General features: G+C 52.3%; 1 protein-coding gene and 1 non-coding gene across 3 annotated transcripts; both read right to left on the minus strand.

Moving 5' to 3' along the window:
- Window positions 1-199: 199 nt before the first annotated feature.
- Window positions 200-15,595, minus strand: LOC103180325 (transmembrane serine protease 4). Of its 2 annotated transcripts, none has more exons than XM_007896114.2 (13): window positions 15,257-15,595; window positions 9,577-9,661; window positions 8,683-8,793; window positions 8,324-8,476; window positions 7,533-7,662; window positions 6,309-6,422; window positions 5,924-5,964; window positions 5,245-5,404; window positions 4,178-4,347; window positions 3,485-3,580; window positions 2,883-3,025; window positions 2,054-2,203; window positions 200-850 (listed from the first exon to the last, which is right to left on the minus strand). In XM_007896114.2, the coding sequence occupies exons 1-13, from the start codon at window positions 15,278-15,280 to the stop codon at window positions 845-847; spliced, it is 1,383 nt and encodes a 460-aa protein (XP_007894305.1). In that variant the 5' UTR covers window positions 15,281-15,595; the 3' UTR covers window positions 200-844. The 2 variants fall into 2 exon arrangements, with proteins under 2 accessions (XP_007894305.1, XP_007894306.1); XM_007896115.2 differs by lacking the exon at window positions 15,257-15,595 and adding an exon at window positions 11,168-11,289.
- On the minus strand, window positions 1,165-1,237 carry trnat-cgu. The gene has a single exon. It is a non-coding gene; the product is annotated as a tRNA-Thr (tRNA).
- Window positions 15,596-18,777: the final 3,182 nt, after the last annotated feature.

Genomic DNA, 18,777 nt, shown 5'->3' on the forward strand with positions numbered 1-18,777 from the left:
CAACCACCCTCTATACACACCCCACACACATGCGCACACACCCACACACACACACCCCACTTACACCCCCTCAACACACACACCGGCACCACACACACACACATCTCCCCCCACATCAACCTTCCTACCCCCACACACACACACCTGCTCCCTCCCGCGCACACACACACACCAACCCCCCCATTCGATAACATTGACAGTGGATCAAACACACAATTTATTCAATATCTTAGCAAAAAAATTCAGTGCAAATTTAGCAAAATATCTGACCACAGCGTGAGACTGTAACGGACTGACAGCTTTCCTGGCCCCAGTTACACACACACGCACAGACCCAGACAGTCACAGTCGGGGACACAGACCCAGGGAGACAATGGCACAGAGAGGGACAAGTTGGAGAGAAAGCCGCAGAAAGTTTCAGAACCCACTTTTCTTCACGTGATAATTATTACAAGAAACGTCGCAGATTTCACTGCTGGGAAAGGGAACGTCCTGACACGGGAGAAGGATTCTCAGCAAGTGTTCCGTGTGGATGCTCGCATGAATTCCTTTACTGACCAGACCTGATTCGCTCAGAAAAGTCATCGGCTGAAATGGAGTGGAGGTCAGTTGAGTTGAGTTCAGTGTGGGTCAGTGTGGCACAGAGGCAGCCCCTGGCTGCACGCTCTCGCCCTCAGGTGATGGTAGAGCGGGCACAAGGCACAGACAAGGCGTCTGCCCCTGCCTGACGGATCCGGACTTTTGCGGATAAAGTGCACAAAGTTGACGTCTTTCAACACATCCGCCAGAACGCGGTGACCATCTTCATCCCATCCCATCTTGTCCCGTGGCCTCCTGCTCACTTCTACGACTGACAACACAGGAGGTAATAATAATAATTATTATAATAATCCTTGTATTTGATACAGCGCCTTATCACGTCTTCGAGACGTCTCAAAGCCCTTCACAGAATATACTATGAAGTGAATTGACTGCATACTTTGGGGACAAAACACAGCAGCCAATTGCGCGCAGCAGCGTCCCACAAACAGTCATGGATTGAGTGAACAAGTTATTACTCTTTTTTTCTTGAGGGGAGCGATCCGCCAATCGACTAACAACCAGGTTCCAATTTACTGCTGGGTAAACAGAGGCGTGTGGAGTAAGGAAACTCGCCCAACATTTCGCCCCTGCCCGGGAATCGAACCCGGGTCCTCTCGCTTACGAGGCGAGTGCTCTAACCTCTGAGCTACAGGACTCAAATACTACCCCTCCGCGCCCTCCCCCAACCTGGATTCAATCCCTCCTGCTATTCAATCCCATGGAATGGTAGGCGGGGAGTTAGTCTATATATAACCCCCCCCTAATCCCGGATACTCCAGCTGGGTATTCACTACCAAGATCCATTACGTACAGTGAGACCTCAGGGAAATACGCCAGTAATTCCTTGCCTATGTTTAGATTCTGCACCAGCGCCCAACCTGAACCACTCAATACGCCCGCACTCCCCAGCCCCTCCCAATCTGTCCCAGGCCATCCGTGAACCCCCCCCCCCAATTATGAATCCCGCTAGGAATTTGCTCCCTGGAGTGGTGGGTTATTCTATGTATAGCCTCCCCCCATTACCCCTTACCCATACCGGCTGATGACTCACTCCCAGTGGGGGTGGGGGTGAGTTATTCTATGTTGTTTTATCTTGTACTGAACCGTAGAACCAGAGGACACGGCCTGCGATTGAAACTGGGGGGTAAATTCAGGACAAATCCGTGGAGACACTACTTCAGTGAGCGAGTAGTAAAACTTATGGAACAGGCTCCCTAGGGAGATGGACGGTGGAAGCAGAAAGTGTTGTTGTTTCAAGAGCAAATGAGATGGATTTCTGCTGGAAAATAATATCTGGGGGATACACTATATAGTCTTGGGACACGACATGTCAAGCGACTGCCAGGACTGTGCAACACGAACTGGATGGACCTTGGTCTTCTTTCGCCAGCAAATGCTTATGTTCTTATTACCTCCTACTTCAAACCCCCTCCCCTCCCCCTCCCCTTGATGGCTCCCGGCTCCCACTCACCTGCATGACGTGGTAGATCCAGTCGAGGAAGAAGCTGATGTTGGCGTAGACCCCAGGGCGGTTAGGGATAGCACAGCCCCTCCCCCAGCTTACCACCCCCAGTAGCCGCCACATGTCACTGTGGTAAGATAACGGACCTCCGCTGTCTCCCTGCCAACACACACAAACACACACAAGCACACGGGCACGTCAGCAACAACTTAAACCGAAACAACTTAATAACATACTTTAAATAAAACGACACTCGAATACCCTCTGTGCAGGACTGGAATAGCTGTCATAATAATATTCCTTGCATTCGATATCGCGCCCCATTACGTCTTCAAGACGCCTCAAAAGAGAATACACTGTAAATTGGATTGATTGTATACTTTGTGGGCGAAACCTGGCAGCCAATTGCACACGCACAGTGTCCAGCAAACAGCCGTGGATTGAGTGACCAAATTATTATTTTTTTGGAGCGTTTAATATCCCCCTCAAAGCAATTCGTCAATCGACTAACAACCAGGTTCCTACTCACTGCCGGTGAACAGGGGCGTGTGTGTGGAGTAAGGAAACTTGCCAAAGGTTTCACCCTGCCTGCCCGGGGATCGAACCCGGGTCCTCTTGCTTGCGTGGTGTTATACGTGTCCCCGAATTTGGTTTATAAAATATGTTTGTCTTACTCTACAGCCCCCTCACCTCCCTCCCTTCTTCCCGCCTGCCTCGCCCCTACACAGCCTGTGTGAAGAGAGGCCAACCAAGTCTTTTCTGACTCATGAGAATGAAGGAGCTGGATGGCTGCTGGCCAGCGAGGCGGATCATTAATATGGGCTGTTATTCTCAGTACCTGACAGGCGTCCACCTTGCCCTCCAAGAAGCCAGCGCAGAGCATGCGGGGTGTGATCTGCCCAGCATACACCTCCCTCTGGTTACACGTGATCCGGTCAATCACCAAAACACTGGCTTTCTGCAGCACATCCGACCCTTTCCCTGTGTGAACAACAGCTCAGAATAAACTCCCCCAGGTCAGCCACAGCGCAGGTTAGAGACACAGTAAAGCCCCTCTACACTGTGTGTCCACACTCCCAGGTCAGGGTTAGAGACACAGTAAAGCTCCTCTACACTGTGTGTCCACACTCCCAGGTCAGGGTTAGAGACACAGTAACGCTCCCTCTGGACTGTGTGTCCACACTCCCAGGTCAGGGTTAGAGACACAGTAAAGCTCCTCTACACTGTGCGTCCACACTCCCAGGTCAGGGTTAGAGACACAGTAAAGCTCCTCTACACTGTGCGTCCACACTCCCAGGTCAGGGTTAGAGACACAGTAAAGCTCCTCTACACTGTGCGTCCACACTCCCAGGTCAGGGTTAGAGACACAGTAAAGCTCCTCTACAATGCCGTGACGTTGTGACAAGCTGTAAACGTGGAGTTGTCGTGAGCGATCATTACCGGATTGCTTGGTGTGGCCCCAGCCGGTAATCCATGCCTCCTGGTTGGGGCTAATCGGTGTGTTGTAGTTCGGTAAACAAATCGGCCGGATGTATTCTGCGGAGAGAGAGAGGGGGGCAAGAGAGTGACGGACCTGGAGAGCGGTGAAGAGATCGGATATCAAGTGCCGTTAGTGTTGTGATCGGGATTTCAGCGAAGCTGTGTGTGTGTATGTGTGTCTGTGTGTGTGTATCTAGATGTGTGTGTGTGTGTCTGTGCGTGTGTGTGGACATTAAAGACACCATTTGAAATGAGAATGGAGTTTCTTTCTCTATCGGCTGCGGTCCTTTGGCTGCTTTTGTTTACCCACAAAATACAGCGAGAACTTGCGAGAACGCAGTGCCCCTCACTCAGGATACAGTCTCGGAGCGCTTAACAGTGGCGGAGCTCGACGCTGAGCCAGTGAGGGGGGGGGTGGGGGGAATAGGGAAGGTGACCGTAGGCACAGTCGAAGAGGAAGGTCTTCAGGCTCGACCTGAAGATGGGGCAGGAAGGGGGGAAAGGCGGAGGAGGGATTGGGTTTCGGGGGCGTAGTGACTGAAAGCGCGGCCTCCGATGGTGGAGCGGAGGGCGCGGGGGGACGAGCGGGATACACGTTCCCTGCCGCACTTTTTCCGAGTCAGTGCCGAGGAAGGGCTGTGGACAGGAGCTGACCTGTGTAAGGCAGCGCAGACTTCAGCTTGATCAGAGCGATGTCATAATCGTTGTCGTTGTCGTCGAACTGTCCGTTGGTGATTATTTTGCCGACCCGGAAGGTCCGTCCGCCGCTCTTGAGATATTCGGTTCCGACGTAGACCTCCCACAGCTGGATCTGGTCGTGTTCCCTGCGGTCACACGGTTACCGTGAATCCCCTCGGTGCCAGAGAGCTGCGGTCACGCGCGTGCACTCGCGCGCGTCTAGGGAATTGGCCTCGGGCTAACCCCGTAACACAAGCTCGTGGAGTCCTGCAGCTCGGGGGTTGGAGCGCTCGTCCCTCACAAGCGAGAGGACCTGGGTTCGATTCCCGGGGCAGGGCGAAACGTTGGGCAGGTTTCCTCACTCCGCGCGCCTCTGTTTACCGGCAATAAGTAGGGACCCGGTTGTTAGTCGATCGGCGGATCGCTTTTCCGGGGGTAATAAGAAAAGAATAATAATAATAAATTGGTCACTCAACCCACGACTGTTTGTGGAAGACGTGATAAGGCGCTGTACCAAATGCGAGGATTATTATGGTTATACCACTATGGTTGAGTACTGGTTTGTATCATATTCCTCCACGACATCGGTCTGGCCACGTTTGCTTGACGTGAATTGTACTGAATATATGTTGAGCCTTACGCTGAGTTGATTAGCCGGTTGTAACTTGCTTAACCTTGCCAATTCGCACGAATAAATATCGATTGATTGAAAGAATTTGTGTCGGCTTTTACTGCACTGCGGGGTCAGGTATTTGAGAACATGATACAATAATAATCCTCGCAATTGACAGAACGCTTTTTTACGCCTTCAAGACACCTCAAAGCGCTTCACGGAATACACTGCAAAGTGCAGTTGCTCCGTATTTTGTGGGCGGAACCCGGCGGCCAATCGCCCACAACAATCTTGGATTGAACGACCATTATTATTATCATTATTATTTGGGTTTGAAGGAAATTATTACCCCCCGGAAAAAGGGACGTGTAAGCGAATCGTACAGGGGGAAGGAGCGGGAGCGAGGGGGGGGGGTGGGGGGGGGACTTACTTGGAGAAGCAGTGACTGGCTGTGACAATCCACTGGGAGTTTAAGATGCTTCCTCCGCACAGATGTTGGTCCTTGTATTTCAGGCTGACCTGCCAGGGCCAGTTATCGATGTACGCGTCATTGCCACCCACAATCCGCTCCTCCCCACTCCTGACACACTCTGGGACACGGGGAAAAGCCTCATTAATAATATTCCCTACATTTGTTGCGGCCCCTCATTGAGGCGTCTCAGAGCGCTTCACGGAATACACTGTAAAGTGGAGCCACGGTATATTTTGTGGGCGAAAATCGGTCAATCAACATCAATCAATTCAGCCCATCGCACCCCCTCTTCCCACCCCCCACCACCTCCAGAAATTCATCCTTAGTTTGTCAAAGTCCTTTTTTTGTGTGCGTGTGTGTGTGTCTGTGTCTACGTGATTATGTGCGCGTGTGTGTGTGTGTCCGTGTGCGTGTGTATCTGTGTGTGTGTCTGTGTGTGTGTGTATGTGTAGCCATAGACTTTTACAGGAAAACAACGTGAAAATTGAGAGTAATCTTCGGGAACGACACATCACTGCCAGAGGTCAGCTGCCTGTGTTTGATCCCCCACAACCCCTTCCCCCCAAACGTCCCCCTCTCTGTTACTCCGTGAGCCAGGCTGCCCCGCCATTCCCTCGGGGGCCAATCAAACACTTACGTTCACAAACCAGGGATACGACCTTCTTGTCAGAACAGGACCTACAGAGAGAGAGATACAGAATTTCAGGAAACCCCAGAGAGTCACCGCACACAACGAAGCTGTTCGGCCATCTCCCAGCGCTCCCTGCATCCCTTCGCCTCCCAACCCCCACTTTCCCCTCTGGCCACATTCCCCCCCCCCCCCCCCCCACACCATTCCTGCCCCTCTCCCCGTTCCTGAGGATGGGGGAAAATGAGGGATGGGGACAGTGGGGGCGGGGAGGGGGTGGGAAGGGGTGTGCGAGAGATGGATTGGAGGCAATGGGAGGAGTGGGAGTTGGAGATGGGGTGATGGGAGATGGGGAAATGGGACAAAATGGGGGGGGTTGGAGGATTGTACGCACCCGTCCCTCAGTATCGACTGGATTGACTTCTGGGCGTAGTCTTTGCTTATGTCGATCATAGCGAAGACAGAGACCGACAGCATTGGCACCGGACGGCTGACCAACTCCTGGTGCCTGCAATAACACAGCGGTTACTAACTGTAACGAGCCATAATAAAAATAATAATAATAATAATCCTGGCATTTGATACAGCGCCTTATCACGTCTTCGAGACGGTCTGAAAGCGCTTCACAGGATAACACTGTAAAGTGAAGTGACTGTATATTTTGTGGGCGAAACGCAGCAGCCAATTGCGCTCAGCAGCGTCCCCGCGAACATCCGTGGATGGAAGTAACCAAATTATTCTTCTTATTGTTTGATTTTTGAACACATTATTACCCCCAGAAAAGCGATCCGCCAATCGACTAACTACTTACTGCTGTAAACAGAGGCGTGTGGGTAAGGAAACTTGCCCAACCTTTCCCTCTGCCCGGGAATCGAACCCAGATCTCACTTGCGAGGCGAGCGCTCTAACCCCTGAGCTCCAGGTCTCCATTAGCCATAACTAGTCACGATGTAACCGCGGCTGAGGGTTCTGCTCACTCTTCCTGGATAGACCTCGAGGACTACGCGGCCGGTGGTGAGAAATCGCTCCTTTCTGAGCTCAACCGCGCACAGTCACTACACCGAGCGGCCTCAAAGTACTTGCAGCACCGTGTTCCGACACTGGGTGGCGATAGCAAACTGCTACGTTTCGCCCACAATATGCACAGTCACTCCACTTTACAGTGAAGTGCTTTGAGGCCACAGGCTTCCACAGTCACTAGATGGAGCCAGCAGCCTGGCAGAAAATTTTCTCTGCGCAGTTATTTCTCCTCGAGTCTCTGGGACAACAACAACAACAACAATAATAATCCTGGCATTCGATTATTGCGCCTTATCACGTCTTCGAGACGTCTCAAAGCGCTTCACTGTAAAGTGTAGCGACTGTGTATTTTGTGCCAGTTTTGCCCGGCAGCGTCCCCGCAAACAGTCGCGGATTGACGTGACCGAGTTATTGTCATCGTTATCCTTGAAGGGATTATTATTCCCGGAAAAGCGATCCACCAGTCGACTGACAACCGGGTTCCTGCTGGCCGCCAGGTAACCGGAGGCGCGCGGAGGAAGGAAACTCGCCAGTCGTTCCGTCCGGCCCGCCCGGCCGGGAATCAAACCGGACCACAAGGCTCCGCGTGGGGACTTACCTGGAATGTCCCAGTTGTTTGCAAGTGGCTTGAGCCAGTTTCTCATCCCAGTCCTTGTAGCACACGGGCCTCCAGGTCCGGCTCTCAGAGTTATACACCTCCAAGATAGAGTCCGCTCCGGAAATTCTCACTGAAAGACACAGCAGGAAAATGTCACACTGCATCATCGTCATCATCGTCGTCGTCCTCCTCCTCCTCCCCCAAAACAAATAAATAATAACTTGGGCCGCTCGATTTCCCCCACTGTTTTCGGGACGCTGCTGTGGGCAATTGGCTGGCGCAAAATACACAGTCACTACACCCTGTGAAACGCTTTGAGATGTCTCGAAGACGTGATCAGGCGCTTGTATAAAAACGCAGGGATTATTACCGTTATTACGACGACGACAAGAATTGCTTTGGACCCACAGCGCCTCATCACGCCGTTGAGACGTCTCAAGACGCTTCGCAGGACGTACTTTAGCGCAGAGCAGCGTCCCCCACAATCGCGAGTGAGTAACCAATTTTATTTGGGGGACTGTTGGCCAAGACACAGGACCAGGCCCCCACCTTCTGGAGCTCCATCCCGCAGTCCCTCCGCTTCACCCCCTTCCTTTGCCCAGTTCAAGACCCGTCTCAAGACCCTCCTCTTCGACCGCGCCTTCGGTCAACCCTCATTCCCCCTCTCCGCCCTCCACCCCTCCTGATCCCAACCACAGGCTCTCGGGTGCAGATCCCAGCGCCTTGGGACTTTCTCCTGGTGTGAAAGTCGCTGGACAGATGTAATTTGTTGTTGTTGTCGTTGTGTTTACCTGGGAACTCCCCGGTGAAGGTGATGTTGATGACGCAGTTCATCTCGTCCTCGCTGTCCATGCAGTCCGAGACCCCATTGCACTGCGCCTCCAGAGAGATGAACTTGAAGGACTTGACGCAGAAAAAGTAGTTGGTGTCGAGGAGTACCTTCACTGCGAGACAGAGAGAGAGAGAGAGAGAGAGAGTGGGATGTCAGACCAAGCAGTGCCTCCCTGCCCCGCCAGAGGGTGGGTGGAGGGACAGAGGGTGCAGGGAAGGGTAGAAGGGGACAGAGGGTGGGGAAGGCAATGGGAGGGAGGAGTGGGTGGGTGGGTGGGTGGGTGGGTGGGGTGAAGCCTGGGGACGAGCTGACACTCACCGAAGTAGATGGAGATACCGATGATGGCCAGCACCGTCAGGACCAAGAGCGTCGTAATCACTATCTTCCTCTTCGTCATCTTCATCCTGTTCATGCTCTCGGGCAGAAACCCTGAGGCAAAAGCCGACAGGTCACTGACTGTCGCTCGCTTCAATATCTCAGCTCAGAGTCACAGCTCCATCTCAAGCTCGGTCTCTGGACCTGCTCCCCTCCCCTCTTGCCCCCCCTCCCTGCTCCCCCCCCCACCCCCACCCAATCACACCCACTTTGCCACCCTCCCCCACCCCACCCCCCCGGCCTCCTGATAGCGTCAGGTGCCAATCTCTGGAGGTCAACGAGTAAACCACCAACGTGACAATCGAGAGTTAAACTCCACCTGTGACGTTAGTCAGCGATCGCCAGAACCGATAACCCGTCTCTGACTGACTGATTAACCCGTTCACCGCACACTGTGCCGAGAGCTCCTTTGCATCCATTCCGGGCATTATTTTGCCGAGGAGATGGGGGCACGGCGTACGTGGTGGTGGTTGGTTGGGGGGGGTGGGGGGGAAAGGCGTTGGGGTGGTGCGTGCAAATCCCGGTGGAAATTTCCGACCCCAACGACAACGACAACATCTTGCATTTACACAGCGCCCTCTCCCCCCCTCCACCCACTCATTCACGCGGGGTGTGGGGGGGAAATAGGGGAGGTGGGGGGGGGGGCGGTCAAAGAGGAATGGTCTTCAGGTGCGATCTGAAGATAGGGAAGGAGGGAAGGGTCGAGGCGGGGGGGTAGTGTCTGGAAGCTCGGCCATCGATGGTGGAACGGAGGGCATGAGAGACAAGCGGGAGACAAGCGCCGGTCGAGGGGAGGCGGAGGGTAGTGGGTTGGGGAGTGAGCAGCGAGTTTCTTACCTGGATTCAGCGGGATGGCTGAATTTGGAGGATCGTAGGTACAATATTCAGTGGAGTCCTGTTCCGATACACTGCCGTGCAGTTTCTAGAACATGGGGTGAAAGACAGTGAGACTCTTCCTCTCTCTCCCTCTCTCTCTCTCGCTCTCTATCTCTCCTCCACCACGGACCCAAAGGCAAAGCCGTTCATCGAGTCCTGTCACCCGAAGAGTATCCAGTGCGTGTTCACGCCGAACACCTACTCTGACAACACATTCCACTCAACCTCACAGCTAACAAACGGTTCATTTTATAACGTCAAAATGGCCACCCGTCTCGGTAGACATTAACATGGCTGTGATAGGGAGAGAGCAGGGAATGGGGTTAGAGTAGAGAGCTCCAGTGGGGGACCGAGTCCCAGCACAGACACCATGGGGAGAGAGCAGGAAATTGAATTAATAATAATAACCCTCGCATTCGATACAGCGCCTTATCACATCTTCGAGACGTCTCAAAGCGCTTCACAGGAAAGACTGTAAAGTGAACTGATTGCATATTTTGTGGGCAAAATGCAGCAGCCAATTGCGCACAGCGGCGTCCCACAGACACTCGTCGATATGTTTTTAATCTTACTTTGCTTTTCAAGGGATTATTAACCCCCGGAAAAGCAATTGGTTAACAACCGGGTTCCTACTTACTGCTCGGTGAACAGAGACGTGTGGAGTAAGGAAACTCGCCCAACATTTCGCCCCCCCCCCCCGCCCCCGGGAATCGAACCCCGGGTCCTCTCGCTTGCGAGGCGAGTGCTCTCACCACGAACAGAGAGCTCCGGTGGGGGAGTGCGCACCAGCACGGATGGACGCGGGTTGGGGTGGATGGGGGCGGTGGGGGGAGAGCAGGGGAACAAACACAAGTGGGTTTGGAAGAGGAGATGGATCTTTACCTCCAGTAGAAAGAAGGAAGAAGTAACAAAAAAGATTCCAAAACGATCGGGAAAAGAAATCACTAAAAATTTGTGGAATGAAGCGGAGAAATCCAGGAAGGGAAAGAGTCCTGACCTGGGTGCAGGGGGAGAGGGAATAAGGAATAGAGAGGGACGAGGAGGGTGGGAGGGAGGGAGGAAGGGAGGAAGGAAGGAAGGAAGGAAGTATATAGAATATTGGGAACAATGTGCACTGATTGGTTTTACTGTACACCACACCTTGGACTCTACTCTCTCAGCCTCAGATAGGGAACGTTACGTGGGAATGGGATGGGTGGCTGGGGAGGAAATGAGGGTTCGGGTAGAATAGCGGGTGGGATGGGGGGATTGGCGGCTGGGATGAGGTGGGTCAATACATCTCAAAGACGTGATAAGGCGCTATATCAAATGCAAGGATTATTATTATTATTATTGAGCCACAGGTAGACACACAGAAAGCTGACTATGTCTTCACTGGAGCCTAACTTTAGAAAAATGAGGAACTGAATGAGGGTGAGATGTGGGGGAGGAGGGAATGGGCTGCAGGGTTCAGATGGGGAAGTGTAGAAGGGAAGCCCCACGGATGTAGGAGTAGTTCTCAGATGGTCCCCGTGTTAACAACACAGCTCCTAGTCAAATCCAAGCCACTTACCAGTCAGAACCGGGTACACTTGGCTTTGCGAGGAGCCAGATTCGCAGTGAAATCTATCATTGGAGACGCCAGCACCTGTCTAGACCCAGGGTGCCACCCCACTGGGAGAGCAACAGATGCCATGTGTGTGTGTGTGTGTCTGTGTGGGAGAGCTGTGTGTGTGTGTGTGTGTGTGTACGAGTATTTAGAAGAGGTATGTGTGTGTGTGGGAGAGGTATGGGTGAAGTGTGTGTACTACCTGTATGTGTAGGGAGAGAGGAGAGAGAGGTATGTGTGTGTGTGTGTATATGGGAGAGGTGTGTATTGGTGTATGTGGGAGCGGTGAGTGTGGGAGAGTTGAGTGTGTGTGTGTGTGTGTGTGTGGGTGTGTAAGTGACCGCCAGCCCCCATCCCTCTTGAGGAACAATCAACATGACCCCCAAACTGAGTCGTGTAACGTAGGAAAGCAGAACAGGTTGAACAGGGTGTCTAACCTGCTCTTGTAATCTGACACTAACCATCGCCCGCTTCCCCAGTAATCACACAAACTACACGTTAATTATTAAACGCTTCCAATTTCAAACGTGTTTTTTGCTCTGACAGTGCAGTCCGGCCACTGATTTGCTGATTCGCTTTACAGTTCTCGCATTTCAGACTCCTCGAAGCGCTTCACGGAACGGAATATGCCGTAAAGGTTAGCGAGTGGACATTTTGTGGGCAAAGCGCGGCAGCCAATTGTGCAACAGCCGTGTCCCGCAGAGCAGTGGTGGATCGAGTCAGCACATTATTCCTATTGGGTTTTTTTTTTCCGAAATGTGTTGGAAGGGATGGTTACCAATCGACTGACAACCGGGTTCCTACGTACTGCTCGGTAAGCAGAGGTGCGTGGCGTAGGGAAACAGAGGCTGTGTGGTCTCTTCGGTTCCCTTGTCCTTGTTCCCATTCCCTAACCACAAGCCCTGCATCCTGCCCGGGTTTCGTTTAAGTCCTGGTGTTGCTAAACTTAGACTCTAACGCAGACACAGGCAGCTCTCTGTGTGTCAGCCCGTGGTTCAGCCACACCCTCGGCTCTGGGCAATAATAATATTATTAACCATAACTACCCTCACCTTTGATGTAGCGCCTTATCACATCATTAAGGCAATAAGAGCATAATAAATAGGAGTAGGCGTCCTTTTTTTTTACACTATATTTTATAAATTATTAGAATTTCTCAGATAAGGAGACCAAACCTGCACAGAATATTCCAGGTACGGTCTCACCAAGGCCCTATGCAGTTGCAGTAAGACTTCCCTCCTCTTGTACTCTGACCCCCTTTGCAATAAACGCTGTCATGCCGTTAGCCTTCCAAACTGATTGCTGTACCTGGACACTGACTTTCTGTGGTTGGTGTACAAGGATTAACCAATCAATCAATAAATAAACACATAAATAAATAAATGCGGCTCAAAGCACTTCACACAATATACTGTAAAGTGGATTGACTGTATATTGTGGGCCAATTGTGCACAACAGTGTCCCACAACAAACAGTGGTGGATTGAGTGACCAAAATTATAATTTCTTCTGGAGAGATTATTGTTACCCCCTAAAAGCGATCCGACGATGGACTAACAACCGGGTCTCTATTTGCCGCAGGTAAACAGAAGCGCGTGAGCGTGTGTTGTGCGGGTGTGGGGGGGGGGGGTAAGGAAACCTGCCTAATGTTTCGCTCCGTCCGGGAATCAAACCCGGGTCCACCTGACAATCAATAGGTTGCGAATAAAGGTTGACTTTGTGCCTCAGGGCAATGAGTGCAGGCTGGGGCGTGACACCATACTGGGAGAGTCACCGGTTGAAAAATAACCCGTCTGTTTCCTGGTAGAGATCCCTGTTCGAAACGAAGCAGGAGTTTCTCCCAGTGTTCTGGCTGGCTGGCCACAACAACGACAACTTGTACTTGTATAGCTCCCGTAACGTCCAACATTGCGCCGCAGGCAAAATGCTCATTTACGTTGGGGCTTGTGTCGGGCCGTTTCACTCCCACGCTAATCAGGATCCGGCTGGGAATGGTTTATGTGACATTATATGAAAGCGAAGGACTATTCGATCTCACTGGTGTTGGGTGCGGTCGGGGAGTGGTGAGAGTTAAAGGCTGACAAATGCAGAAATAATAACAATAATAATGATCCCTCCATTTGATGTAGACGTCGAGACGTCTGAAAGCGCTTCGCAGAATACACTGTAAAGGTGAATTGATTGGGTATATTTGTGGGCGAAAGGCGGCAGCCAATTGCGCACAGCAGCGTCCCCACAAACAGCCGTGGATCGAAGCGACCAATTTATTATTGCTTTATTATTCTTGAGGGATTATTATCAGGCAGCATGTGGAGTATGGAAACTTGCCCAAGGTTTCGCCCAAATCTCTGACTCTATCCTTCCGTGTTTACCACCGCTGTTCCTTCCTTCTCACCAGCAGCGTGAGGACATATGTCGGGAATCTCAGAAATTGTGCAACAGCAATGGATTAACGTCCACCCAAACAGGCAGACGCTTTAAATAATAGTGTTAATAATAATAATCCTTGCATTTGATATAGTGCCTTCAAATCGCTTCACGGAATACACTGTCAAGTGAATTGACTGCATATTGTGTGGGTGAAACGCAGCAGCCAAATTGCGCACATCAGTGACCCACCAACAGCCGTGGATCGAGTGAACACATTACTCCTTTTATTTTTTTGAAGGGATTATTATCCACGGAAAGTCAATCGACTAACAAACAACTGCGTTTCCACTTAGTTACTGCTGGTAAACAGAGGCACGAAACACGAGGTTTCTCCTCCCGCCTCCACACTATCAAGCGCTCTGGGGCGCTACCCCCTCGGTATGTAAATGTTGTTGTTGTTATCACCGATGGTGTACCCCCGTGCTCCATCCTTGGACCCCACCTCTTCCGCAGCTACATGCTCCCTCTCGGCCATGTCATCCCCAGACAAGGGGTAAACTTCCAGATGTTTGCGAATGACACATAAATCTACCTCTCCTCCTCCAGCTGCGACTCCAGATCCACTGGAGTGGACGCTCTGTCAGCTTGTCTGTCGGACGTCAAGGCCTGGATGAGCGCATGTCGTCCAAGACAGAAGTCATACTCCTTGGCTGCTGTCAATGTCCTCTCTCCTGTGGCTCTGACCTACTCAACCTGTCCCTCAGACCTATTGAACCTGTACGAAACTGAGGCGTCAGGTTCGATCCACAGGTTCGATCCGAAGCTGTCCTTTTTCTCCTCCATCCGGTCCCCGACCAGGGCCGCCTTCCTCCACCTCCACCACATTGACCGTATCTTACACCCAACACAGATGCAACCCTCGTCCACGCTTATATCACCTCCCGACTCGACTATCCCAATGCCCTCCTCCCTGGTCTCCCCGGTTCTATGCCCCCAAAATCCAACTCATTCAAAACTCCGTCACCTGTATCCACCCGCTCCAAACTCCGTACCTCCATCAGTCCTCTCCAGGCTCCACTGGTCCCCTATCACACCCACTAAACTCCGTACCCCCATCACATCAGTCCTCGCCAGGCTCCACTTGATCCTTATCACAGAACTGATCAAGATCCTCACACGGCTAAAGGGAACAAGACGTGCCGGCAATCCAGTGCAGCGCTGAATTGTCAAGAGGCGCCGTCCTTCGGATGAGATGCTAAACCGAGCCTCCTCATCCGTGCCCCGTTCAGGCGGACGTTAAGATCCCGCGGCGCGATTCCAAAAGAGAATGGAGTATCTCTCTATCTCTCTCGCTCTCGCTCTCTCTCTCTCTCTCTCCCATAACCTGACCGACAATCCCCGGATAAAATCAGTTCCTTGCTTTCTGGCCGTTGGCGGGGACGTTGCTAATGCGCAAGACGGTTTCGCCTACAAAAGACACAGTCACTGCACCTCAGGGTAATTTCTCTCGAGGCCCTTTGAGAGGTGTGGACGAACGTGATAAGGCGCCGCATCAACTGCGACGCTACCCACAGCACAAACCCACAGACGCTACAACAGAGAACGCCGCCACGTCAGTCCGATCAGCAAAATAAAAAAAGAAACTCTAAACCGTGGTGAGAGATCGAGAGGGATAGTTCCTTACCTGTTCGTTCAGTTTCCTCGGCATTTTTGCTGGTTTGTTAGTTTGGTGGAATCTTCCTCTCGCTCTCTCTCTCTCTCTCTCTCGTACACACACACACACGCAGTTAGGCTTCTCTGACTCTCTGCTCTCAACTCACTACTGGTCACCTGATGTGGGAGAAATCAGCTAAGATCTGCCTCTCATTGTTACGAGATGAGGTGACACCCAGAGACTCAGACACGCACATGCCCACGCAAGCAAATGTGCAGGAAGAACACAGAAAAACATGCACACGCATGTTCCCAGCCCAGACAAGCAGACACACACACACACACATGCCAAGACACAGTCACTAAATGTGACGCTTAATTGTCCAAGGCTCCCTCGGGCGTTTTGACCTCTGTCCAGGCACATGGTTCGAAGGTGAAGATTATTATTTCGGTTCTCTTTGCCCCGTCGGCCGTTCCCCGTTTCCCTTGCGGTTTCTTCTTCGTGGCTTCAGCCTGGAGTGAGACCGGGAGAGGGAGGCAGCGAGGACGAAGCCGGGAAAAGGAGAGGGAGAGAGAATGGGAGAGAAAGAGAGAGAGAGAGAGAGAGACAGATACATAATAATAATAATAATAATAATAATAATCCTCGCATTTGATATAGCGCTTTTCACGTCGGAAGGACGTCCCAAAGCGCTTCACAGAACACACTGTAAAGTGAATTGACTGTATATTTGTGGGCGAACGCGGCAGCCAATTGCGCACAGCAATGTCCCACAAACAGTCGTAGATTGAAAATGACCAATTTATTATTGTTTTTGGTTTTGGAGGGATTATTATTAGGCTCTGTGTGGAGTAAGGAAACTTGCCCAAGGTTTCGCCCTCTGCCGGGAATTGAACTCAGGTCTCGCTTGCAAAGCGAGTGCTCTAACCACTGAGCTACAGGACTCCACACAGATAGAGAGAGAGAGAAATAAGAAAGGGAGAGCGACCAAGACTGGGGAGGGGGAGCGATGCACAGGTGACAAGGGTTTTGAGTTGGACCTTGAAGGAGACGAGGGAGGGAGGGAGCGAGGCGGAGGGAAGTTGGGATGGAATTCCAAGGGGTGGGGGCAGAGAGGCTGAAGGACCGATGGGAGAGGGGTGGGAGTGGAGGAAGAGTCGTGGAGCAGGCCGGAGCGCGCGGAGCTGAGGGAGCGCGGACAGGTCGGTATGGAGTCAACGGGTCACAGAGCTACGCGACTCCGAACCAGTCCAGTCGGGTGCCGGGGACCCCCGCAATTCTGAAACGCTTCAACGTGGAAAGAGCGCGAGAATCCGCGTGTGCGAGCGTGAGGGCGCGTGGACGCGCGAGTGTGTGCGTGAGCGTGTTATTGATGCGCGCGACGCCGCCGTGAGCAAAACGTCTGCCCCTTTCCCCTTACAATCAACAGTCACTACATTTAACAGCAACGAACGCATCCGACAGACTGGAATTAATTCCAGCCCATAACTCGTTCTGTGTATAACCCCCCACACTCCCCCCACTCCCATCCCCTGCCCCGAGCTCTACTTTATCAGGATGTGGTATTCCCCGTAGTCCAGTGGTTAGAGCAGTCGCCTGGCAAGGGAAAGGGTCTGGGTTCGATTCCCAGCCGGGCAAAATGTTGGGCAATTCTCCTTATTCCTCACACCTCTGATTACATCACAGTAAGTAGGGACTCAGCTGTCAGACCAGACCTGGGACGTCCTCCTGACGTGAAAGGACAAATACAGTCATGTGCGAGCTGGGCTGATGACTTGATTACCCCGAGGAAACCGGGAAGGGTGTTTCAGGTCAGGATTCCGGGAGTCATTGATGAATCAGCTGGATACTGGAAGTTGGGAATTACGCAGCGATAATGCCAACTGGGACGTGATTTGACTTGACCTCCCGTAGCACAGTGGTTAGAGCCCTCACCTCGCCAAGCGAAGGAGCCGGGCAGGGCATAACATTGGGCTTAAGATACCTTACTCCACACGCACACGCCTCTGTTTACCAGAAGTGAGTAGGAAGCTGGTTGTTAGTCAATTGGTGGATGGCTTTTCCAGGGGGTAATAATAATAATCCCTTTTTCCAAAAATAAATCATAATAACTTGCCCTGCCAGTGACTTGGGGCGTCCCCCCCAACGCGAAAGGCGCTCGATAAATGTAATTTTCTTCTTCTTGTAATTCGGTCACTCAGTGTGTGTGGGATCCCTCGGCCCTGTTTCGTCCACAAAAAAATACACAGTCACTAAACTTTACAGTTACAACAACTACAACAACTTGCACTTACTTAGCGCCCTCCACGCGGGGTAGAGTCTCGGAGCGCTTAACGGTGGCGGAGCCTGACTCTGAGCCGGGGGGTGGTGGGGGGGGAGCACGGTCGAAGAGGAAGGTCTTCGGGCGGGACTTGAAAAGGGGGAGAGGGGTGGGGATGGACAAGGCGAAGGGATTGAGGGAGAATGTTCCAGAGTTTCGGGGGCATAATGGCTGAAAGGCAATCTCCGCTGGTGGGGCGGAGGATACGAGGGATGAGCAGGAGCCGGTGCCAGTCGAGCGGAGGTTCCGGGTGGTGGATTGGGGAGTGAGGAGGCCGGAGGGAGGGAGGGAGGGAGGTGCCAGAGAGTGAAGGGATTTGAACACGAGAGTGAGAGGATCTTGAAGTCGATGCGTTTGGGTGATGGGGGACCAGCGGAGCCCGGGCCAGAGCTGGGGAGCTGTGGGTACGGAGTTTGGTCCGGATCAGTATGTGGGCTGAAGTGTCTGAATGAGCTGATCTTTTGAATAATGGGACAAGGCGGAGGGATTGAGGGAGGGTTTGAGTGTTCCAGAGTTTCGGGAATACTGTACATCCTGTGAAGCGCTTTGAGACGTCTCGAAGAAGTGATGAGGCGCTGTATCAGTTGCGAGGGCTATTATTATTGTTATTGCTGTGACCTGGTGCTGATACCAGAGAGGGTGACCCCTCACATCTACACGGGACAGGACAGGGCGGGACGGAGGGGAGGGGAGGGGAGGGGAGGGGGGGGAAGGGTAGACGGGAGCGGGGGGAGTGACCAAGGTTGAGATGTAGGTGGGTGTGGGGGTGGTCAATACATTTAACAGCAATCAACGCATCCGACAGACTGGAATTAATTCCATCCCATAACTCGTTCTGTGTATGACCCCCCACACTCCCCCCACTCCCATCCCCAGCCCCGAGCTCTACTTTATCAGGATGTGGTATTCCCCGTAGTCCAGTGGTTAGAGCACTCGCCTGGCAAGCGAAAGGGTCTGGGTTCGATTCCCAGCCGGGCAAAATGGTGGGCAATTCTCCTTACTCCTCACACCTCTGATTACATCACAGTAAGTAGGGACTCAGCTGTCAGACCAGACCTGACGTGAAAGGCGCTATACAAATATAATTTGTTGTTGTTGTTAGTCGAGTGGCGGATCGCTTTTCCGGGGATAATAATCCCTCTTAAAAAAGAAAAGAAGAATAACATGGTCACTCAATCCCACGGCTGTTTGTGGGGTCACTGCTGCGCGCAATCGGCTGCTGCGTTTCCCC

This window comes from Callorhinchus milii, unplaced genomic scaffold (genome assembly GCF_018977255.1).
Source record: "Callorhinchus milii isolate IMCB2004 unplaced genomic scaffold, IMCB_Cmil_1.0 Scaffold25, whole genome shotgun sequence".
In the NCBI taxonomy this organism is placed as follows: Eukaryota; Metazoa; Chordata; class Chondrichthyes; order Chimaeriformes; family Callorhinchidae; genus Callorhinchus; species Callorhinchus milii.

Excerpts from the sequence above, each read along its gene's own strand:
- LOC103180325 (XM_007896114.2), bottom strand. The coding sequence starts at position 15,280 with ATGCCGAGGAAACTGAACGAACAG. Across the intron at positions 7,663-8,323 it reads CTTCACCGGGGAGTTCCCAG|TGAGAATTTCCGGAGCGGAC; the intron begins GTAAACACAACG and ends TGTGTCTTTCAG. Across the intron at positions 3,026-3,484 it reads GGGCCACACCAAGCAATCCG|GGAAAGGGTCGGATGTGCTG; the intron begins GTAATGATCGCT and ends TTGTTCACACAG.